Source organism: Onychostoma macrolepis, chromosome 17 (assembly GCF_012432095.1).
Source record: "Onychostoma macrolepis isolate SWU-2019 chromosome 17, ASM1243209v1, whole genome shotgun sequence".
Taxonomy (NCBI): domain Eukaryota; kingdom Metazoa; phylum Chordata; class Actinopteri; order Cypriniformes; family Cyprinidae; genus Onychostoma; species Onychostoma macrolepis.
In genome coordinates, this window is record NC_081171.1 from 6785308 (window position 1) to 6810378 (window position 25071).

Below are 25071 nucleotides of genomic sequence, written 5' to 3' on the forward strand. Positions count from 1 at the left end.
TCAGGTGCGTTGACATAGGTGCCAAACATGCTGTAATGAATATGTCGGAATGCTCTTAAACGTGTGCCAGGATTCTGTTTTTTTTTTTTTTTTTTAAGTTCATTTCAAAAAGTTCTATTTAGTACAGCACCAAAAAACAATTTCAATAAGTGTGTTCTTAATTCGGAGCTTGTTCGTCGTGCATCGATTTTGCCGAACGACTAGAGTTGGCAGAGAACGACAGCGTACGACACGTTACAAACTGATGAAGCATTCATACCGTGCCTAAAACCCAGAATAGCTTTCATTTCAAACCCAAGTCACCGTACGTTCCCGGTCGACCAAGTCTGCGACGCGTTACAAAGACAGCATCAGTGTTTTCGTCTCGTTTTTTTCTTTGCAATCTCTGTGTGCGTGCGAGTGTGTTGTGTAAACGTTCAAAAAGTGCATCCATCAGAGAAGGAGGTGTGTGTTCAGTACAAAGCGTACCACTTCCTCAGCAGTGAACAGGAAACAGCCATTCTCAGGGTTACTGTTAGACGTGTGGAGGAAACAAAAAGGAGTCCAATAGCTCAGGCCTCTCACCATGAAAGTTTCCATTAATGAAGAATCTTCTCAACAGAGTCACTGGATTTAACTTCTGTCAGCGCATCATCTGCCAAAGATAACGGTGATACGATTCTTTTTTCTTTTTTTTTTCGAAGTGCCCACATGCTGGCAGAGGGCAGGGCCAATGTCTGATGGGCCGAGATATACTACTACTACTACTATCGTATTACGACAACTACTATTAGATAAATGTACTAATGGTTGGACTTGGGCAGTGGTCCACAGCTGTGCTGTGGCTTTGGTCAACATACGTTAGATCTCTCTTACAATGCACCTGTTTCACTGTGAAGAGTGAATGTAATTTAACTATTGAAAATCAAGGTTGGTTCTATCAGACCTATAAGCTGCTATGAGACGTGTTAGGAACATTCCACTGGGGAGTTAAAACAAACTAAAATGGCCAAATGTCTGCATGAAATGATTATTTTTTTACTCTTTTATTCTGTTCTGTTTCGGTTTGGGCAGGGGCGGGATCCTGTCATCAGCTTTCGACTGGTCCTACGATGAAATTCTTGAGCCATTTGAGAGCGAGTGTAGGTTTTTATTCCCGATCGATGCGACCAGTCGGTTGTTACAACTCAGTTGGATCCCAGTTTTCTTTTTGTTTTTTTCCTTTCGGAAACGTTATATGCATTTCACAATCTCGTAGTAAGGAGAAAGAGGGCTGCTATGACCCCATCTGAGACAGTCAGTGTTTTACAGCTTTTTTTCTGACAGCTACCTTACCGATTATCGACCTCACGCCAGCCTTTGGTATAAAACGAACAGTCCGAGTTTCCACTGCAGGTCCAATGCAGGCCTTTCTTTCTCTCTCTCTCTGGTCGGCTTGCGTTAACGGCAAAGTCAAAAACTATGCAAACGGAATGCATACGATCCAATGGCTCTTAACTCGGTTTTTCTTTTCTTTGGATTTTTCTTTTCTTTTTCTGTCACTCAAATGGAAATAACCTAACTTGCAATGATACTTGGCCTTATTATTGTTATTATTATTGTTTTAAGATCTTGATTCTTCGGAAGCCAACTCAGTTTCAAGGGCGACCGTGGGTTACAGACATGGTCTCTATGAGACTGGCCAGAAGGCCCCAGTTATAAGTGGTACGAATGTTGTGCATTTGTTTAAAATCAGGACAGTTTGCAATAAAGAAGTGGCCATCATGGGGCACCAGCAGTGCTAAGACCACGCTGCTACCTTATAAACTTAACGGGGAGTTAAATAAGATAACAAATGTGCATATGCGTATATATATATATCAACGTATATACTTTTATGCAACACATGTCCGGGTTCTATTTATGAACATTGAAAAAAGTTTATAAGCGTTGTTGTTTTGCAAAAATGGTTTTACCATCTTAAATGTTTAATATTTGGGCAGGTGTGTTCTGTCTACTTTTTTGTCTCCGGTGAGCACATAGCATTGGATTTTATATGTACATCTGCAAACAGGAAGTACTCTGGCACAGGTGTGAACATGCCAGGTGGGAAGATTTTAATGAGAAAAAGTGATCTTGAGATTCCACGATAAAGAAGGAAAACCTTTGAAAAACTTAACTGACAGATATTGGGTAAACCAGCCGAATGTTGATTTGAATTAATGTTGAACGAATGCATTTTCTTTTAATCGGTAAAATAAAAGCATAAAAAAAAAAAATCAATGTTGTCTCTGTTTTATACCGTTGTGATGTACAGTGCACTTTATTTTATTTATTTTTTTTATCCTTTATGCTTCAAAATACGAGACCGATTGGAAAAGTAGTAGATTCTCACTCTTTTTAACCAGAAGGTTATAGTTTGTTTTTTTTGTTTTTTACTACAGTGATTACAATTGATTAAAGTTACATTTCTACGGAGTTAAAAAGATTTTAGTGCTTGGCCTTGCTTTTTTTCCAGGTCTGGAAATTAGAGATGCATGTTCTTGGTTACTTCTTAAAATATGTTCCAAAAACTATAACAATGTACCTTCTGTGCTTAGGCAAAATTATTTTCATAACTAAGTAATTCCTGGAGCACCATATTACTCAAAGATTATTTAATACTCTACTCTATTTTTTTGATGCCTAAACTCATTTGAAGCACTTGAACGATAAATTAGTTTTTTAATATTTGTTCATTTTATTCAGTTATCAGGCATAACAAACTATTATCAACCAGAATTTTAATATTTGTGCATCTCTACTGGAAATGATTTAATTTTTTTTAATTTTCACACACTAGCACTGTCTCAGCAAAAAATCCAATATTTTTCAAATGACATCTTTATTATTAATGTACATAATTTCATCAGACCACCTATTTTAAGGCATGAGTTGTTATTAGAGGAAACTATAAATATATACGCTACATGGACGGTTCGCTGGAGTTGTTGGATTTGTCAAGATGGTTACCAAAGTCTTGTTTCAACAGCATCCTATTCACAATATATACTTTCTATATATACAGTTTGACAAATATGAGGACCTTTTATTAACTACCTTCAATTAAAAAAAAAAAAAAAAAAAAGCATCAGAACATCACAAACCTGAGCACCTATAATCCTGTTAAAAGGCAGTCTCATTGACTTTTTACAATTTACCTACAGGTTCACAAAGGCTGCACACTTACACTGTACCTGAAATACAGACATCAACTTCCTCTTCATAATATTATAACCAGTGGCATGTGCTGCACCCTTTGCCATGCTTGCGCGTTCACCTAAGACAGAAGTAAGAGATAACCACAAGGCTACTGCGGTTATATATCAAAGGAAACACCCCCTGAGCACAACAACAGGAAGTCGGAAACAGTTTGCAGGAGAGGAAGAGAGCGTGAGAGATCAGATGACATCATGAGGAGAGGGCGACTGGTTGGGGGGCTGCTCGCTGCCCGGTGGGGAGGGTCTGGGTGGCGGTCCTGGGGGAAAGCTGTCAGATGGAGGTCTTTGTGGCAGATAGCCCATATGTTGAGGGAGCGGCATTGGAGCTCTGGGAAACATTCCTGGGGGAAGTGGCCCTCGCACTAATGGAAACAGTAATAAAGGCTATCAGTTTGTACTAGGACACAGTATCAAATAATCAGACTGAAAACCCTGAAGCGATGCAGCCTATTCTTATAAATATATGTATATATTAAGTAATTAAATAACCTTAATGTTTAAAAAAAAATCCAAGTGAGTAATATCTAATAAAAAAATCAAACAGAAAATAATTAAGTAAAATAAAATGGCAAAAATAAAAACTTGGAATGATATTATTACTACTACTACTAATAAGAATAAACAAAATAAATCTATTTGAATTAAGGCAGTTTCAAGTAATTGGACAGAAAATTCTGAAATGATGCTACCTCAAATTTCCATTAAAACAAATAAATCTAGAAATAAATTAATAAATGATTTCATAAATTTGTAAGTATAAAAAAGTAGTCCTATCTGGTGATAAATCAAATGGCAAAATTTAAAATGTGTAATAATAAAATTAGATAATGTGTAATTATAAATAATAAATGATTAGAAATTATATCATAAAATAATTTTTTTTTTTACCAATATCAACTTCATCAAATCAAATTACAAAAATAAGGTATTTCCCTAAATCATGTCCCATTAAACATTACAACTATTATCAACATTGACCAAAGTTTTAATATTTATACAATCACCACTGGAAATAACACTTATAATTATGTTAGTGTTCGTGGGAACCATGAAGTTAACGGTTTTAATTGGGTAGCACTTTATTTTACAGTACGTGTACTTCCCTGGCACATACATGGTAAATATCTTGTACCTAAAGGCAAATGAGTGGTAACACAAGGTACTTACCTGAAGTGTATGTACATGGTAACAAATAAGAAACATGGCTGTACTTAATGCATGGTAATTAGTTTGTACATATAGACAAGTGTGGGTAAGAACGGTCACATACAGGTACATGGTAACTAATTAAATACTTTACTGCACTTACTAACGTATATACATGGTAAATATGTAGTACTTACGGACAAGTGGGTACAAACAGGCACGTCCTTACAGTATCCGTATATGGTAACTAATAAGACACATTACTGTACATACTAATGATATGTACATGCTAAATGTGGTATTATGTGGTAACAAACAAGACACATACTGTACTTGGTATATACGGTACGCTTGGTAAGTCCTAACCTTACCTAATAAAAAGAGGACCGTTTTTCAATTGCTTGTGTAGGACTGTTAATGCTGAATTGCTCTCCACAACAGTGCTTACAAAGTTTGAAGAACTGGTAATTCCGGTGTAATGCTTATGTAAAGCGGTGCACTTTATTTTACAGTCCTATTTCCATATACTTACTATGCAAGTACTGGTGTATGTACCTATTAGTTAATGTACAGTATAAGTTATGCGGTACTCAAGTTGGGAGTATAAACATGGACCAAGGTACTTATTGAGTAATTGATGGTAGGTGCCATTGCAGTTAACTTGCCTTATCTTTAACGAAACTGATTCTCTTAACTAATTGGTCCAATAGGGATTTTTGATGACGTACATTCCTAATAATTGTGTGTGTAGACAGATTTTATTTTGGAATTATACAGTAGCTACCAGACTCATATCCCTATTTAAAAGAACTGTGCCTGCTAAGTATTAACACTATGCAGTGCTGCACAGTTACTGCCATGTTCCAAACCAACTTCCGAAGTTCCAAACTGCAATGGCACCTACCATCAACTACTCAATAAGTACCTTGGTCCATGTTTATACTCCCAACTTGAGTACCGCATAACTTATATTGCACATTAACTAATAGGTACATACACCAGTACTTGCATAGTAAGTATATGGAAATAGGACTGTAAAATAAAGTGTACCGTTTTACATAAACATTACACAGGAATGACCAGTTCCTCAAACTTTGTAAGCACTGTTGTGGAGAGCAATTTAGCATTAACAGTCCTACACAAGCAATTGAAAAACGGTCCTCTTTTTATTAGGTAAGGTTAGGACTTACCAAGCGTACCGTATATACCAAGTACAGTATGTGTCTTGTTTGTTACCACATAATACCACATTTTTCCGTAGGTGCTACACATTTAGCATGTACATATCATTAGTATGTACAGTAATGTGTCTTATTAGTTACCATATACGGATACTGTAAGGACGTGCCTGTTTGTACCCACTTGTCCATAAGTACTACATATTTACCATGTATATACGTTAGTAAGTACAGTAAAGTATTTAATTAGTTACCCTGTACAGGCACTACCTGCAAGTTCTTACACCACACTTGTCTATATGTACAAACTAATTACCATGCATTAAGTACAGCCGTGTTTCTTATTTGTTACCATGTACATACACTTCAGGTAAGTACCTTGTGTTACCACGCATTTGCCTTTAGGTACAAGATATTTACCATGTATGTGCCAGGGAAGTACACGTACTGTAAAATAAAGTGCTACCCCTATCTTTCAATAAATCAAATGATAAAATTAAAATGTGTAGTAATAATAATAAATTATATAATAATTAAAAAATAACATTTACCAATAATATGAACTTTATCGATCAAATCACTAAATGAAGGCTTTCCCTAGATCATGCCCCAGTAAATATGCATTTAATTTGTGAAAGTCACTTTGCAGAAGTTAAATGTGCTGCATTTTCAAGCTGTTATAATACAAACTAGGGGTGTGCGATATGACGATTTTTGATCGTGGACGATAAAAATGTCTCCACGATCTGCTTTTGAAGAAATATCGTAGTATCGTGCTACAGCGCACATTCTATCAGCTGCAGTTCTTATTCCTCCGTCTCAATATACTGTACATTATTCGGATCTGCTTTAAAGCCTTGCCGGTTAAATGTTTTATTCACGCGTTGGTCTGACGTGCGCTTTTTCTGAGCCCGTACACCCGAAGCGCGCGTGCTAAAGCCTGTCAAAAAGCGCCTGATTACTGAAGTTATCTTGTGCACTAATATTGTCAAAACACACAAGGTTTATGTATAGACTCCGTTGCTTATGTCTAAAATGAGTAAGTAAACAGCTGAGAGAAAACGGATGCTTGCAGGTCTTAAAGGGGCAGTACTGAACATGCTGCCGACTGTCATTAAAGGGATAGTTCACCTTAAAATACAAACCTGTATTAATTTTTTTCTTGTGCTGAACACAAAAGAAGATATTTTGAAGAATGTGGGTAACCAAATAGTATCTGGTCCACATTGACTTTTGATAGAAGGAAAAAAAAAATACTATGGAATAAGTCACTGGGGACCAGCAACTGTTTGGTTTTCCATGTTCCTCAAAATAGCATTTATGTTTAGCAGAAGAAACTCATTCAGGTTTAAAGAAACTTTTGAGTGAGTAAATGATGGTATAAATATAAAACACTTTTTATTTTGGGGTTAATTATTCCTTCAATGTTAATAAAACACAAAGAGAAAAATCACTCACTACTCTTGACTGAAAAACGTTAATACAGTTGATTTAATAGGAATCAATCTATATAGTGTTTTATTTTTATATTTGTTGATTCAATTTCTCGAATGCTCCTGCTAAATACACCTATTGTACCTGAAAATAAAACACTGTTTTATTTGTATAGTATGTGTATTTGTAATGTGTATCTTTGTTCTCATTTTTTAATAACAAAGATAAAATAATGACAAAGATTTTTATCTTCGCCCACTTTGGCCTAAATATCCACCATTCTTTTTTAATATTTTTGTTACCTTGAAAGGTTTTGTCTTTATAATAGGGAAATTAGTTTGGCTGTAATGCTCAGACAACTTGCAAAATAGTAAAACCAACATAACAAAGAATCGTGATAAAATCGTGAATTGTGATTTTTCTTAAAAATATTGTGATATTAAATTTTTGCCATATCGCCCACCCCTAATACAAACTTTTCAAGTTGAAAGAGTTAACTTACTGCCTATGGGGGGACCACCAGGACCACGAGGGGGAAAGAACTCTGGATGTCCATAAGGGCCCCTGGGTGGGAAATGTGGGTCCCTAGGGTCCATCAGTGGGGGCATTCCCATTAACAGGGGGCCAGGAGGAGGTCCCATTCTTGAATCTGGATCAGGGGGCAATCTCATGTCACCAAGCATTGAGTGAGGACCCTGTGAGTAGACACATCTTAGTTATGGGCATGTAGAAAAACGACACGTTTTTCTCATCAATCAGAGTTTTACTCACTTCTCTGCTCTCATTCTCACTGATGGATGAGCTGTTTCTTAGAAACGATGAATCTGGGGAAAAAAAGAGGAGAAAAATACTCTTAGGATCTTTGAGCCAAACTCCCACGCTTACATTTTAATTTGAATTTAATTCTTAAGGATTGCTGAAAAAAAGCGCTCATTCATGCCTTGGTAATGCTATTACACGAGCTACATAAAAACTAATTAGCAGGGAGTTTCTGCCACATTATGTTGCTCCATTTACTATGAGAATGTGTACCTCAGTTATTCAGTATTAGTTACTAAGTTACTATTAGGCTTGTATATGTGAGTCATATGGGCTACTTATAATTCCACAGGTACAAATGACCTTTAAGAGAAGCAGAGGAGAAGTCAAACATATTTTAGAGGAGGTCACATGGAAAGACTCACCTGATTTTTCACCAAAGTATGGCTCAGGAGGAAGTGGAGGTCTAGGAGGCAAAGGACCCATAGGATACGGACCTGGAGGAGGCCTCCTATAGGGCAAACCGGGGTCTGCGAGAGGGTGACCTTTCATAAACATATTTAAAAAAAGAATATTTATATAAAATACATTTACTTGTATAAATTTATCATCAAGATCATAATTTATGTAATGTAATATTATATTTTTATATAAATTTATTAATTTATTATAAATAAACTAGACCCTTTACATGTTAATAGGGAATCAGAAACATATATAAATAATTTTGTATTTTATTATCATACTCAATATTCTAATATTCTCAAGAGCCTTTCGAACACTTTATACGGGATTAGAGAAATGTATAATTTATACAATTAAAAACAAAAACTTACAAATTAATTATTTAAAAAATGAAAACATAAATGAAATATATAGTGATTATTTATACATATAACTATCCAAACTCAAGACCCTTTCGAAGAACATTATACATTACAAATAAAAATAAAACTAAGCATTTGAAAATGATTGGCCAATGGACACAGATGGTGTAACAGGAATGATGCACTACACATAAAAAAAGAATGTTCGTGACGATAATGACATTAAAAAATACAGTGATGTTCTGTGCTATTCACAGCCACAGTATGAAATAACTAATCACTGTGCTGAACATTTAGTCCACAGCATTCGACCCAACAGTGAGGAGCAGCAGGGGGCAGTGGGACAAAGCCTGACGTACAGGCCAAAAACACAAAAACGTCTAGAACAAAGAAGGCCCAGTTCTGTGACTCTTCAATGAGCTGTGCGGCTGAGTCAGCACTTCTCAGCCACCTCTGAATAACTGAGCTTGAGCTTCAGTAACAGAAACGCCTCTCACCTCACACTGTTGGCCAAATTAAAAGCACAAGACCGTTGTGTGATTAGTATTCATAAATCAAAAGTAAATCAAGCAAATAAGCCTCCTAGGCTTCATATTCTACATTTATTTAGCATTTATAATATTAGTATATTTCTTGCATCATAATTTAGTTTGATGCAACCATTTCCTCCCTCTCTGATCATTAGAAATAAACAGTGTTAAACTTTTTTTTTTCTTTACTGTACCTTTAAGACTAAAAGACCTGTTTTGTTTGGCTAACCTATTGATATGTTGTAAAAATGGGCAGTCATGGTAATGTGCTCATGGTTTTTCCATCAATAATTCTTGATCAGTGAGAGCTAGAGAAGTATTTCCTCCTGCTACAGGGCAGCCAAAGCAGTGGGAACATCACTGTACCTGGAGGGGGGGGAGGGCCCCTGCGTTCCCTGTCCCAGGAGGGAGACAGTGAGCCACTATCAGAGTGAGGGCCACTCCGCTCAAAGTCTGGCCCACCACTAGGGGGCTCTACCACGCCACGGGATGCTGATTATGTGACAGTGAGAGTGAAGGAAGATGAATGGAGTGGAGAGAGACGGCACATAAAAATGTTTGAGGACATTAAGAATAGAAAAGGGAGGAAAGGGAGACAACCAACAAAATATTAACGAGGGTAATGAAACACAAAAAGACTTGTCTAAATGCAAACTTGCGGAATGATTTGCTACCCACGGTTTAGTATGCATTTAAACTGCAAAAATGGTAATGGAACATCTTGCAAGTCTTTAATTATTAGTGATATGCATTAACTAACCTAAAATAAATTAAAAAAAAACTCACAGATTCTAAATTTAACTGGAGCAATTTAGGAAATAGCACTGAAATGTAACATTTAATAAAATGTCAATTGCTGTCTCTGATTTTACAGTATGGTACATTTTGCTGTAAAATGTGGTCTCTTGTGCCAAGCAAGACATTTATTTGATCAAAAGTACAGTAATAAAAATGTAAAGCATAAATAAAATTAAGATTTAAAAGAAATGTTTTCTATTTTTACTCCAGTCTTCAGTGTCAGATGATTCTTCACTTTTCGATCATTCTAATATACTGATTTGCTTTTCAAGAAACGTTGTTATTATAATCAATGTTGAAAACAGTTGTGCTGCTTAATTGTTTTTGTTTCATTTCAGTATAAAATGAATCGATTTAAAATAAAAATATTTTGCAGCATTATTAATGTCTTTACTGACACTTTTGATCAATTTATTTGCATCCTTGCTCAATAAAAGTATTCATTTCTTAAAAAAAAAAAAAAAAAAAAAAACTTACTGACCCCAAACTTTTGAACAGTAGTGTATAGGCTGAGTATAGGTAACTGTGACACAAACCAAACCTTTACACCCATAATGCAAACATATTAACTATATCTTATGGGAAGTGAACAAGATTCATGCATGTGCTACACACACACACACACACACACAGAATACTACTAGATAACCATGCTAAACTAAAGACTGACAATGCAAAAAATGAATCACATTTTTCATACTAGCTAGAAGACTTTCCCAGAATTAAAAAAGGGAGGGATGTGTGTATATCACCTCTGCCTGGACCCATAAACTGCGGTGAGAGTCGAGGGGGGCCGTCCATTAGTGTAGGAGGGGACAAGAAGGCCCGTGTTTCTGAGGATGGTCGACTAAGAGGAGAGGGTCCATATGGAGATCTTTCACCTGTTAGATGGGGAAATGCATATTTCAAGGTTAACACCATTTTAAACAGATATGTACTAGCCAAAGGAAAGTGGAAAGTATCTGACCTCTAAATAAAGGTCTGCCCTCTCGTACATCCTTTTCAAGAATCTCAGACTTGAATTGGGCATCGGTCAGCCTGCATTTGTAAACACATTGATATGTATGAATAAATACAGCTTATGCTGTATATAAAACACTAACGTAAAATACTCTGTAGTCAATCTCACTTCTGGCGGAGATGAGCATTTTCTCTCTTGATATCAGCTAGGTCTCGATCTGCAGCCCTTGCGGCTAGCTATAACACAGACAATAGGAACAATATAAAAATAACATCTGACACAATGAAGCTACTGATGACTGGTTTAGATCAAATAGAAGTGGTCTGAAAACAACTTACCCAGTTATCATGAGCCTTTTTCTCATGAGAACTAATCTGGTAGAAAAAAGAACAAACATATATAATAAATATTCACATATAAAAATGATAAACTGATATTATATCAATATTTATGAGACATCACTCTCTTTTGTGGTGGTAAAAGAATAGTTAATATAATAGATATTTATATAAAATTATTATTGTGTATTTTTCAATATAAATTTATTTATTAGACATCCTTGTATTGGTCATACACACTAGTCTTATTTGTGGTAGGAAAAAAAAAAAAAAGAATAATTTATATAATAAATATTTATTTAAAATAATTGTAATTAATTAATTATGAATTATACATCCTCTTATCAGTCACATAGGTCTATATCATAATGATAGACTGATATATGGACGTATAACGTCTCCCCCCCTAATGTCAGTTCCAATATCTACCAACAATTTCATCACTTGACTGCACATTTTGTGGTTTCAGATATTTTTATATGAGAGTATTTTGAGTAAATATTGTATATAAAAATAATAGGCTGTAATAAACATTATATTCAGTATGAGTATCATCAGCATGTGTCACTGAAGAACTTTTATCAATATAAATCATGTAGAAATATTGCAACTCTATATAGCATTACTAGTGTGTAACCTGATTCTTGTAGGCCTGTGAAGTCCTTTCCAGTTCTTCCTCTAGGTCTTTGGCTCGTTGTCTATATAAACAGTGAAAGAGACTATAATGTAAACTTCCTGTTTTGGTGAACGTTCATCTTGCATCATGTTTCCTGCCCTTCTCAGACACCATTTCCTTTGATTTTATCACATACTATATAATGCTTAACTTAACTTCCTCATGTGTGCGATAAAAGTTGCTCTGACCTGTAAGTGTTGAGCTCCTCTGCAGCAAGACTGATCTTCTTGCCTGCCTTGTTGAGCTTCTCCTCCTTCTGTAAGCGCTCCTTCTCCTCCACTGTCAACATCCTAACAACAGTACAAGAAATAATTGAATTATTAGCATTAGTGTTTGAATTTCCAATAAAAAAAAGACACAGTATAATGAGTGGAAGATGAAGATTTTCCATGGTCCAAACCTGTGTAGTTTGAGTTCATTCTCCTGGTACATTTCAGTCATGATCTGGAGTTTCTGCTGGAGTTTCTGGCTTTCGCTAGCATAGTTGCCACTCTCTGATTCCAACACCTCCTTCTGCTCCTCAAGCTGTTTGATCCCCTCTGAAAATACAGAGAAACAAGAAAACAAGTCTTCCTTTACAGTCTGAATGATCACGTTTGAAATAATGAGGCCAAAGCAAATCAGATCCACTTTTATTGCTCATGATATTTGCATAGCAGGTGTTTTCCTAGAAGATCATGTAGGAAAGCAAACACGTTGTGATGTTATGATTAATTCAGCAAGATAAGAGTACAAATCAATTGAAAATAAACTCGTAATGTGCCTAAAGATTCCCACTATGGATGAATAACTCACACCGTTTTCTACATTTATCAAATTAAAAGGTTAATGCATCAGCAGCTGTTTCAACTTTAATGGAACCAAAGTTTTACCTTGGAGATCGTCTTTGGCTTTAATTTCATCTGCGAGTTTAGCGAACACTCTGTTTTTGTCTTCCTCCATTGACTTCAAGTCTGCACTCATCTGTGACAAATAGGAGGACTAATCTTATCTACAGCATCATATCTGTTAGCAGCATATCTGCATATTCTGGATGTAAACAGACATTATTCATTTAATCTGACACATAAGTGTTGTGTTTCAAACCCCAGTGAGCTGCCATACTTGACAGCATGATTGGCAGTCATATGTGGTTTCTAGGTGTTTCACTAAGTTTCAGATTTGAGTAGGAATACCTTGGCCGCTTCAATAAGTTTCTGTACTTTCTGCTTCTGATGGAAATCTGCAAGCACAAAAAAACACATGAGATGATATTTCAAGACCTGACTTCAAATCAAACTAACAATATTCCCAATTGAACCTCAAGAGTTTTGTACCTGAACTGTCTCCATTCTCAGCTCCAGCTGTGTTAGTGCTGCCGTCAACGCAGCTCTCGTCCTCAGAATCCCAATCTCGCATCTTCAAAAGGCACTCAGTCAGTGACTGATATAAGAAAGAGAAAACTAGTTTTTTAGAAATGCAGTTTTACCATGTTGTGCACTAGACTGTCTGTGATAGACCAATATATTGCCTTGTCAATTAATGATTTTCTGTTTTCAAATACTTTTGAGTAAAGTTTAAATAAATATTGTCTATTTAAGAAAATATTTTATTATTTAATATATATTGTTTAATTAGATCACATTCACTACCTTTTTGGGTCAGTAAATTATTATAATCTTTTAAAGAAATTATTTATTTTATTTAGCAATGATGCATTAATATGACCAAAAGTGACAGTAAAGACATTTACATTGTTATATATATTACATACTGTATATATATACACACACAGACACACACCCACACAGAAATATTTACTGAATATATACTATATAGACACTGAAAAAAGTAAGGTACTTTTTTTTTTCTATGAGTTTCTGGTGTGATTGTTTTTACCTTGATGCGATCATCTTTATTAGCGCAGTCCTCCAGCATGCCAGTATGAGATCTTTCACACATTTTCATCTCCTCCTCCAGCTCACCGAGACGTTCACCCCAGTCCTCTGCCTCCTGCACCAGCTGTACGAGAGATGAACACGTAGGTACTCATGTTAAATGTATGTTTAGGCAGTAAGCCATGAAATGGTTTGCATTACAGTGATTTTATTGATCTGTTCATCTTCTCCACACTAAGCAGTCTAAAACAGATCTCACCTGTGCTTTACTCTCGAGCAACATTGCATGCTCTTCTTTGGCCACCTGCAGGTTCTTCTGCAGTCGCTCTGTGTTGATCTCATGGATCTTCAGTGTTGTGTTGTCCTACAGGAGAAACAGATAACAGTATAGAATTACAAATGATTGTGTTTTAAAAGGAAATATGACTGAAACATGTGTCATATACATTGTCAATACCTGTTCTAACTGGGACTTTCGTTCTTTAGCTTCCACTTCTAAATTTCTTAAAATCTTCTCGAGTTCAGCAAGCTGTAAAACAAATATAACAGCCTTTAGGACAGATACAGACAACATAAAGTGCATCAAGCATGAAGAGGGTAGTTTGGATATGTAAAGTGAGTCTATCTGTGTGTATGACAACACCTGATCCTCTTGCTGTTTTCTTGCTTTGTTTTGTTGGGACAGCTCTTCTTGCAGCCTCTCTATTTCTTTTTTCATCTCTGCATTTAATTGTTCAAGCTTCTGTGACGCCACCTAAGGGCAGTATAATTGGTTTAGGTAACCAGTGCTCAGGGAGACACATTTATAAACATTAGTAAGCTAAGTAACTGCATGGTTTTTAACAGGAAGATTTCAGACCATAATGACCATTTTACCTCTAAATTGTCTTTTTCTGCAGCTTGTGCAGACATGCCATTGTTCTGTAGTGTGGACTCTAGTTTGTCAAACTGTTGAGACAGACAGACATTGTTTAGATGGACTGATTCAGGAGAGTGCATTTATACAAGTATGAATGTATATTTTGGGATTAGAGCATATAACTGCATTTCTCACTTTCTGTTTAACTTCACTGAATGTCTCCAGCACTTTGCACTTTTCATCAAGCAGTTCAGCCACTTTCTGTGCCATTTGCTTCTCTTTACCTGCAAACAAATCAACAGAGAGGATCAGTTGAGAGCTGACAGTGGAGATCAGTTAAAACAGATAATGAGGATAGATTTAATGCAGATAAAGAGATGGAAAAACACTCACTTGCATATAGTCGACTTCTGATCTGCAGAACAAAACAAAACAGAAAAAGTTCATTTAATGAAATGATAACACTCATAAAATGTGCATTTTTTTATGTAGCAGTAATACATGACTTACAGAATGAATGAACCTGCAGCTGAACAGAAGCAGTGTGAATAAACCTAAAAATCCAGTGAAAACCACAGCTTCCCATGGCAGTCCATATAAGTCAGGACCAGGCCGGATATCATCAGGAAGTGATGACACAACCTAAGACACAGAAGTTAAACTGTTATATGAATTCTCAAGAAAGTATAAGTTAAACAACTGTACAAGCTTTCACATTATAAGGCTTTCCTTAACCCTTTCTCTGTCTCTCTCTCTCTCTCTCACACACACACACACACACACACACACACACACACACAAAAGTGGACAGATGCTTTTAAAACCTAAAACCACATTCACATGATCATACAATTTTTAGTAGTTTCACATAAATGTTCATTATTATTTCTTAAACGCAGCAGTAATAATAATGAAGATTTATATCACACATTTTGCAAAAAACATTTTAGCACTTTTTACTTTACTGTTACATCATTTTTAGTCAATAAATCAAAACCATTAAAAGGTTTCTAACAAATTAACATTTTAAAATAGATTAAAAAAAACAATCTCAGACATCCTCCTCTGTCAATAACTGACCAAAGCCAATGCCACTGTAAGATGAAAAAGACAATATACATTACACCTCTCAATACGCTAAAGCTAAACCGTCACAAACTGGTAAACAAGGCCAGTAAAGGGCAGTTGAAGTCATTGTAGATCTATAAATCAATAAGTTTAACACAATCACACAAATCCATGGTAATTTAAGATGAAATGAGCAACATGTACATTACCAGATGCTTCAATGCTAACCAGCTATATGTCTTAATACAAAACTATTTACAAAGTATACATCTAATTAAACACTAGTAAATACTGCACTAGAATTAATTCGGTCTCCTGTGACAGCTGACTTAATAGAAATATATATATATATATATATGACACCTGCCATACACACTAACGCTGTTTCATCATACACACTGTGCCACATACATCTTTGATTTTCTCCACGGCGAGTGTGTAGTAAATCTTCGCTGCTCCTTTCATGTCAGTCGCTTCTGTGACGACCGACTCGGCCTTAAATTCGTCTGCCATGATTATATTCAAACTAAGTTATTCTATATTCTATAATCTGTTAATTTATCTGTTGTTATGCCATGGTGCCGGATGCTGCTCTACTCTGACTGCTAGTGCGCACTGCGTTGAGAGGAAGAGCGCACTCTTGTGTTTTAGGGACGATTTGTAAAGCAAATGATCTTGTGTCTCGAAAATTTAAACCGAACTTCAGTGTTATTCGTTTAAATACTACTTTTAAAACATAAAATAAGTATTTTTATACATAAAAACAATAATATTTAGATTTTATGCGAAAAAAAGTAAATTCCACTAAATTGAACACCCCTACAAGGGTTATGGTTTCTTCCACACGTCACCAATTGCTGAGTGCCACAACGAAGTTCGAGTTTTAAAGAGACAGACGTATCGACACTGAGATATTAGTCAGTAAGCATACATGCAAACATATTTGTCATGAGGTAGTTATGAAACGTTATAGTTTAAAATGTGGGTAAGTATGTTTCATTAGTGGGTGTGCCAGTTAAATATATATCTATAAACAAAGGTCATTGATCCAGAGACCAGTTGAGCAGCTCAAGTCTGTCTGGATTCAACTCAACTCAAAATTACTACTTAACTTACCTTTGTGTCTGCATTAATTATTTATTTATTACCTATGTAGGTTTTATAGGCTATTTAGTTGTAGAGACAGTAAGTATTTTTCAATATCAATCAACTTGCCTTGACAGCAAAATAGGACACTTTTTGGCGACATGTCAAGACAGAAAATAGACTGTAGTCGTCGGTGGTTTCCACAAATAGGGTACAAAATATTGCGTTAAACACTTTAAAATATATTTTGAACATAAATTTGCTTCAGAAAATCCTCAGGAGCTAAACAAAATATTATATGAACCGTTTTATTTATCCGTGTAAAATTTGGGGAATGTGTAACTTTACTTTAGATTCACTTTTACTGCACATGTAGGTAAATTTTCGAGACATAAACATTAAATAAACATCATAATTAAAAAGTCAATAATAATAGGCTAATAAAAATAATTTTAATATAGCCTACTAGAATGAGTTGAATATCAAATCGATGTTTTAAGTAAAAAAAATTACATTATTGAGTGATTTTAATTGTCCAAATGACTATATTAGTGCTGTCAAACGATTAATCGCGATTAATCACGTCCAAAATAAAAGTTTTTGTTTGCATAATATATGTGTGTGTGTACAGTGTATTTATAATCTATATGTAAATACCCACACATGAGTGTATATATTTCAGAAAAATATGTTTATATATTAAATATATTTATTTATAATATAAATTGTATGAATATAAATATAGACATGTAAATATTTTCAATATATATACTGTATGTATGTGTATGTATACATAATAAATATACACAGAACACACACATATATTATGCAAACAAAAACTTTTTTTTGTATGCGATTAATCGCGATTTGACAGCACTATATTATATATATATATAAACATGGGACAGGCTACTTTTCCTGAGACACTCACCTTGTCCACTATAGATGCAATTTCATTAATTGTGACTTCAACAAAAACTGCCATCTGATGAAATTGCCCTTCACCTGTCATAAAAACAACAACAACAAACACATTTATGTTTTTACAATCTACAATGTATATGTAATGTGTGAAATGTCACCCCTCAAAATTTAATTTTTTCATGATGGGTTTGGACCGACAGGAGGATGAGTAAATGATGATAGAATTTTCATTTTATTATGAACTACTACTTTAAAAAGAAAATAAGTCCAAAAAAGTGATTACCTTTCTGTGATTCAACATACTCCTCAGAGATAAGACCGTGGTTTTGGAAAGTAGTTTTCTTGGTTCCAGAAGATGTCCAATCCTCATACTTTTGTATATCCTGCTCATCAGTCCGAACATCCTCCACATTAGCTCTGTTTGCTAAAAGGTCCTTTTCCTCAGAGACTGGCTCATTCTGAGGTTTGCCCAAGTCGTTTATATCAGCTTTGTCTTCGGTAACTTGATTATTTTCAACCTCTGTTGTGGAGGTTTCTGTATTCTTATTCACATCTAGACATGCTTCATGAACACAGTCATCTTCGCCGATCCCTGTGAGGACAGAGAAGGAACATTACAGAAAATCTGACAACTTTTACATTACCATCACAAAGCAGTTTTTGTCCCATGTAGTATTCACCAAAATTATGAAATCCATTATCTGTCATGCTCTTAATATTTTCGAAAATGATCAGTGCGAATCATCAGTACCTGGGCTTTCTAAACTGTTATCTGTTATCACTGGTGAATATTTCTTTCTTAGAGAAGATAAGAGGGTTAACAGTTTTTGTAGTGCTGGATATTCTTTAGCATTATCCTTGCCAGGAAAACCGTTATCTTGTTGAATATGTCCCAATTTGGTGTTCATCTTCATATGGTAATCCAACAGCTGTTCAAAGTCACCAAGTTCATCAATGTCATCATTATCTTGACCTGCATTAACATTTCCCATTTTGGAATCCAGCCATGATAGCTTCTGCTCTCCAAATAAGTCTAAAAGATGTTTAATATTCTGTTCGCTCAGATGAGGATATAAGTTTGTATATTCTTTAGAGGTTTCTGTAGGTTGATTGACAGTTTTTTTGTCTTGAATTTCAAGGCTTCCACACTGTTCTTCATCACTATGTTCTTCTTTATCTTCTGACTTCACTGCCATGTCACCATCATCACTTTGATCCCAGATGGCACCTGTGTCACTTTCCTCCCTTCGCGTGACACTTTCTGAATCGGTTTGACGATCCTCATTATTTGCTGTGTCAGTCTCTTCTTTGTGCTCAACACTTTGATTTTGATCATGCATGATATTAATATTGCCATCCTGAACTGAGTCATTCTTTGAGAAGAAATCATTTGTCAGTTCTGTTTCTGTGGAAGTTGTATAGCCATCTGGGTCATCAGCCATAGGAATATTATTAATGTCTGAATTTTCTAGTAAACTGGGATTGTGACCAGCATCTTCTAAATGACCAGATCCATCAGATGTGTTTAGTGATGGGTTTTTTGTATGTGTTTCCTGTGTCTGAATTTCATGTGTGATTTGTGTGTCATCCTCTTTCTCTTTTTTTTCAAAATAATTCTCTGTAGGTTTGGAAACTGTATCTGATTCCTCCTGCTCTTCATGAACTACAGCCTCATCGTCATATTTACCTACTGAATCAGTATCCTTAACAATACTTATACCTGCGTTTTCTATTACCAGTGATTCATGATGCGATTCACTGGTATTATCCATCTCATAATCTGTGACGTTTAGGGATGAATTTGACTCAAGCTCTGAATGCAGATTTTCTTCACTAGTTACAGTAAATGCATCTGCTACAAGAGTATGAGAAGATCTTTCATCAAGAGGATTTATGTTTGTGTCCAATTTATGTTCATTGCTCATTTGTGTTGCATGTGCTTCTGAATCTGATAACTTTTCTTCATGAAATGTGATGTCTTTTGGTAGTACTTCATCTAATTGTGCCTCATTTCTTTCCATAACTAATTCATCTTTTCTGTCTATAACGAACTCATCATTTTCTTTTGATATACCTTGGTCACCTTGAGCTAATTGTTTTTCATTATTATATTCTGATAATGCATCCATAGTCGGTTCTGTATTTCCATCTGCATTTACATTTTGACCAGTTGTGAGAGTTTCAATATGAGAGTCAGTGTACAAATTTGATTCTTGGGTTTTTCATAATGTAACTGAGTATCTGTTTGAATATCCGACTCTGACAGTTCAGATGTATTAGCATCAGTTACAGGATCTGTGCTAATTTCATGAGAATAATTTTCTTGCTGTCTGATAGTGTCTAAATTGCCTTGATCAGACAGACTTTGTGTCAGCTTGCCCTCTGAAATGTCATCAGCTGAATCAGTTAAGCTGTTTGTGCTCTGACTAACTTCACCGTTTGTATTATTTGCAGACTTAACTTCATTATCTATATCTCTAATGTCATCAGACGCAACGCTGTCATTTAAAGTCATTGTTTCATCAGAGAGAACCTGAGTTTCACCAAGTAAATCAACATCCTTTGTGGTTGATTCTTGCTTGACAGCATCATATATTTCTTCATCTTTTACATTCTGTTGCTCAAGAAAGTCCTCCTTACCTGAATTTACCTCTTTTACTGTCTTTTCCTCATCACTTTGCTCATCTTTCATATTTTTCTCTACAGCTCCTTCTAAAACATCAGCATTGTTTTCACTTTTACCTTCTTCAGTTAAATCATCTGCTGACTTGGTTTCAAGGATTTGTGAATCTATGCTGTCTTCTGTCATATTAGATTCTATATCTAGTTTTTCAATGCTATCAGATGCAATGCTATCTTTTAAAGTCATTGTTTTATCAGGCAGCACCTGAGTTTCACTTATGTCAGTGTCTGTTGGGCTTGAGTCCTGCTCATAAACATCAGCCAACATTTTATCTTCTTGATCCTTGTAATTATTTTGTTTCTCATCAAAGTTTTCCTTACCTGTCTTTTCCTCATCATTTTGCACATCTCTTGTATCTTGCTCCACCTTTCCCTCAAAAAAATCAGCATTGTTTTCACTTTTAACTTCTTCATTTAAATTATCTGCTAACTTGGATTCAAGGATTTGTGAATCTATGCTGTCTTCTGTCATATTAGATTCTATATCTAGTTGTTCAATGCTATCAGATGCAAAGCTATCTTTTAAAGTCGTTGTTTTGTCAGACATTGACTGAATTTCCTTAAGTACATCATTGTCCATTGGGTTTGAGTCCTGTTCATAAATATCAATCAACACTTTTTCTTCTTGATCCTTGTTATTAATTTGTTCCTCATCAAAGTCTTCCTTACCTGGATCTTCTTCCTTTCCTGTCTTTTCCTCATCACTTTGTACATCTCTCGCATCTTGCTCCACCTTTCCCTCAGAAAAATCAGCATTGTTTTCACTTTTAATTTCTTCGTTTAAATTATCTGCTGACTTGGATTCAAGGATTTGTGAATCTATGCTGTCTTCTGTCATATTAGATTCTATATCTAGTTGTTCAATGCTATCAGATGCAAAGCTATCTTTTAAAGTCGTTGTTTTGTCAGACATTGACTGAATTTCCTTAAGTACATCAGTGTCTATTGGGTTTGAGTCCTGCTCATAAATATCAATCAACACTTTTTCTTCTTGATCCTTGTTATTATTTTGTTCCTCATCAAAGTCTTCCTTACCTGGATCTTCTTCCTTTTCTGTCTTTTCCTCATCACTTTGCACATCTCTCGCATCTTGCTCCACCTTTCCCTCAGAAAAATCAGCAACGTTTTCACTTTGAACTTCCTCAGTTAAATTATCTGCTGACTTTTTCTCAAGGATTTGTGAATCTGTGCTGTCTTTTGTCATATTAGATTCTTCATCTAGTTGTTTCACATTATCAGATGCAACGCTAAGTACATCAGCGTCTGTTGGGTTTGAGTCCCGTTCATCAATGTCAGTCAACATTTCTTCTTCTTGATCCTCATTATTATTTTGTTTTTCATCATTGTCTTCCTTACCTGCATCTTCTTCCTTTTCTGTCTTTTCCTCATCTCCATTTGCTACTGTGTCTGCCTGAAAAGGAAGCTTAAGCATTGATGTCAGGCCGTTGACTGAAAATATGGACTGAGAACTTGGTTCTGAATCTTTGGTTTCAATGTTCTCAGTATTTGTAGCAGATCCAGGGCTTTCTAACAAACTGTCTTTGACTCCATCATCTTTAGTTTGCTCTTCTCTGTAAAGGTTTGTGATTCTGTTGTACATATTTCCGTACCACCCCGCCTGCTCCTCTTCTTTTTCATTTTCTGTTCTCCTGTCCTCCAAAGGACCATCCTTATTTTCCACACTGTCATCTGGGTTGTTTTCATCTCTCTGTATGTTGTCAACAACATCTATGTTCTGACTCAGGTTAAGAATGCTCTCATCCTCCACGTTTGTGATTTCATCTACTTTCTCAGCTTCATGTTTAGTCGCAGCTTCAGAATTGTCATCACTAAAGTCCAAGACATCTCTACCCATCCTTATCCAGGAGCTAGACTGCTGAGATGATGTATCTTCTTCATTTGTTGGGTTCTTAATATTGTCCTGAGTATCAGTGTTTAGATCCTTGTTTCCATACCCAAAAGCATTGGTGAGTTCACCCCTGATCCACCCAAAAGTTCCAGAGTTTGTCTTCTCCTCCACATGGTTCTCCTCAATATCCATCACAATTTTTCTGCTTTTGAAAGATACTTCACTGGTCTCATCCTGTGGTTCATCATTGCTTTGTTCATTCCTGCCAAACCATCCACTAACAGCAGAGCCTATCCAGGAAGACCCACCTTTTTCTGTTGTCTTGGGGCTGTTTTGATCAGAAACATCTTTAACAGAAATCTGGCTGGGTTCACTCTCTTCTGTTTCAGTAGGTTTATCTTGGACTTCATTGAGATCAGTTTCTTGTGACAATTCTTCCAGATCATCAAATTCAGTGTTACGCTCAATCTCTAAACCATTATCATCAAAGCAGATGAAGTCATATTCCTAAAGAGAGAATTTACACTGATTAATATTTATGTTCTTTGTAGACAATTTTCTTACCTAATCAGCAAATGGAAGAATGAATTCTGCCGTATAATCCAGATTTCTTTGGAGTTAACATAAGCTACGCCAGTTTATTTGAGTCAGATTCTGTACACTGTAAAAAGTGAAAAATTATAATTTTTTACCTGATCCAAACCTTAAAGACGCGAATGTAATCTAATGTATGGATTTAATGTATGGATCTAATGTAATGGAAGTTGTAACAGATCTTTTCTTCTGTATTATGACATATATCTGTGAAACGGATTATCAGAAACATGTTTTTGTTGCTGTAACTGAATGGATTGAGGTTAATTTGATCATTTTAAATAAATTAAACCAGTTGATGTAGACGTATAACATGAAATACGTTTTTTAGGTTACCTGACAAAACAGTTTTTTAAAAAGTACATTAAAAAAAAAAAAAAACTACATTACCTGGGTCGGCACCTGGATTTCCTTTTTTTCATCAACAAACAGTTGATCAACTTTGATGGCATCTTTTGGGAACAATCCAGACAGCTTTTCTATCTACAAAATGTAAAATATTGTAAATATTATTAAACAAATGAACAAATAATACAGTTTATATGTCAGATTAAAGCATAAATCTTGTATATTGATTTTACTTTATTGATTTATACATGCATATTTTTAATCAAGACAGAACCAGAAAAGAGTACTCACACTTCCTGCCCAGAGATCATTTCTTTTTCCAGTAAGTTTGTAGTAAACAGTGATGATATCCCCTTTTTTGAAGTTTAGAAAGCGGCAGTCTTTAGCACTATGGTCTCTCTGTGCCTGCACCCGGCTTATCATGCCTGAAGAAATGGACAAAAACTAAGATAAGAAAGCAATAACCTGAACATGAATCACATAATTTTGCATGAATCCATATAATCATTTGATAAACAGCAATCACACATCACAGGTTCAGTCTCATCTTTCCTTTTACAGTATATGAGCATAAAGGATGATCTTACTTTCACATTCAGGGTCTCCACATAGTTTGTAGTCTGAAATCAAACCCAAACCCTGGTGTAAAAAACCGAAGACAATATGAAACAAAATGAATGCATGTACAGCTGCCATGTTTGGATTTATCCAGCAATTCCCTTCATCTCATTAGATCAGTTCCTTTATGTACATTTCCAAATCCAGTATCAGAGGGAAAGACAAGCAAAGTCCCGGCGAAATGTCATTCCCTTGGTCTTGTCACAGAATGAGCCAATCCAAGGAGATCACAGTCTGACAGGCAGAGATTGGATTAGAGGTTACCGTCAGTAAATCATTAACATCAACACACGCCACATCACAAACTCACACTGGACCAAAGCCACATTCAAACAGATAAGGTTTCACAATGTTAGACTACTTGAAGCAGTAGTATTTTTTACATTGTTTGGAATTTACCTGAGATATTATAGTGAGTAAACCTCATAAAACAGGCATAAGAAATACTAGCCTCATTAAATTATCATTTGATTAGATTATAACTACGAGACTAAAAGAGCAGTCATTTAGAATGCATAAAAATATGACTACAGAAAATATTCTGTACACTCTTAATGGTCCTAAAAGAAGGTTTTCCAAGTGATGCCATAGATCAACCATTATTTGGTTCCCAAAGGATCTTTCAGCGAACAGTTGAAAGGTTCCATTGATGTTAAAGGTTCTTCATGGATCCATAGATGCTAATTAAGGATCTCTCTCTCTCTCTTTAAAAAAAAGAAAAAGAGTTTAGGATTTTTATGCTTTTCATTACAGTTGGTTTCATAACAACCACTGGCAATCGATTAATAAGATACCGGTCAGAACTTTTTCATTATAGTGAGTATAACAGATCAGAGTGCTCTTTCCAGTACAAGAGTAACTAAATAGGACAAATAAGATGCATATGGGTAACACATCAGCTCACATGCTACAGTGTTGTTAAAGGAGAGATTACTGATAAGACTGACTGACTGAGCAAAGGTCTACAGAGTCTGAAATTCTGCCAGCGGCACAAACCATATTTGAGATATCAGTCTATAAATAAGGTGGATATTTCCATGCTTAATTTAATTTCACTATTTAACATTATAATATAACATTGTTGACACACTGTGACCCCCTCATGAACAAATAATTACCTCATGAAGTTATCAAGATGCCCATAGAATCGCTTCCAGGAGACAACTTAAAACGTACAATTCTGACACAATTCTAATACACTGCATGCATAGAACTACTGTATTGTATTATCCTGTTTATATTTCTTTTCATATTCCTCCTAAACAACAGATGTCACTATACATCATTTCCGTCTTTCCATC

General features: G+C 35.4%; 1 protein-coding gene across 6 annotated transcripts; it reads right to left on the reverse strand.

Annotated features, from left to right (window-relative positions):
- Window positions 1-72: 72 nt before the first annotated feature.
- mia2 (MIA SH3 domain ER export factor 2) lies at window positions 73-24996 on the reverse strand. Of its 6 annotated transcripts, none has more exons than XM_058749819.1 (29): window positions 23740-24117; window positions 23444-23577; window positions 23195-23287; window positions 21031-22717; window positions 17963-18271; window positions 17687-17760; window positions 15112-15243; window positions 14995-15016; window positions 14797-14885; window positions 14619-14690; window positions 14386-14496; window positions 14200-14271; window positions 14002-14106; window positions 13744-13866; window positions 13182-13287; window positions 13041-13087; window positions 12738-12828; window positions 12266-12404; window positions 12054-12155; window positions 11827-11887; window positions 11190-11225; window positions 11020-11087; window positions 10858-10928; window positions 10643-10771; window positions 9459-9584; window positions 8161-8280; window positions 7748-7800; window positions 7479-7671; window positions 73-3580 (listed from the first exon to the last, which is right to left on the reverse strand). In XM_058749819.1, exons 1-29 carry the CDS (start codon window positions 23846-23848, stop codon window positions 3399-3401), a joined length of 4656 nt encoding a protein of 1551 aa, XP_058605802.1. In that variant the 5' UTR covers window positions 23849-24117; the 3' UTR covers window positions 73-3398. The 6 variants fall into 6 exon arrangements, with proteins under 6 accessions (XP_058605802.1, XP_058605805.1, XP_058605808.1 ...); XM_058749822.1 differs by having other exon boundaries at window positions 21397-22717; window positions 23740-24103; XM_058749825.1 differs by having other exon boundaries at window positions 22519-22717; window positions 23740-24014.
- Between the last annotated feature and the right edge of the window lie 75 nt (window positions 24997-25071).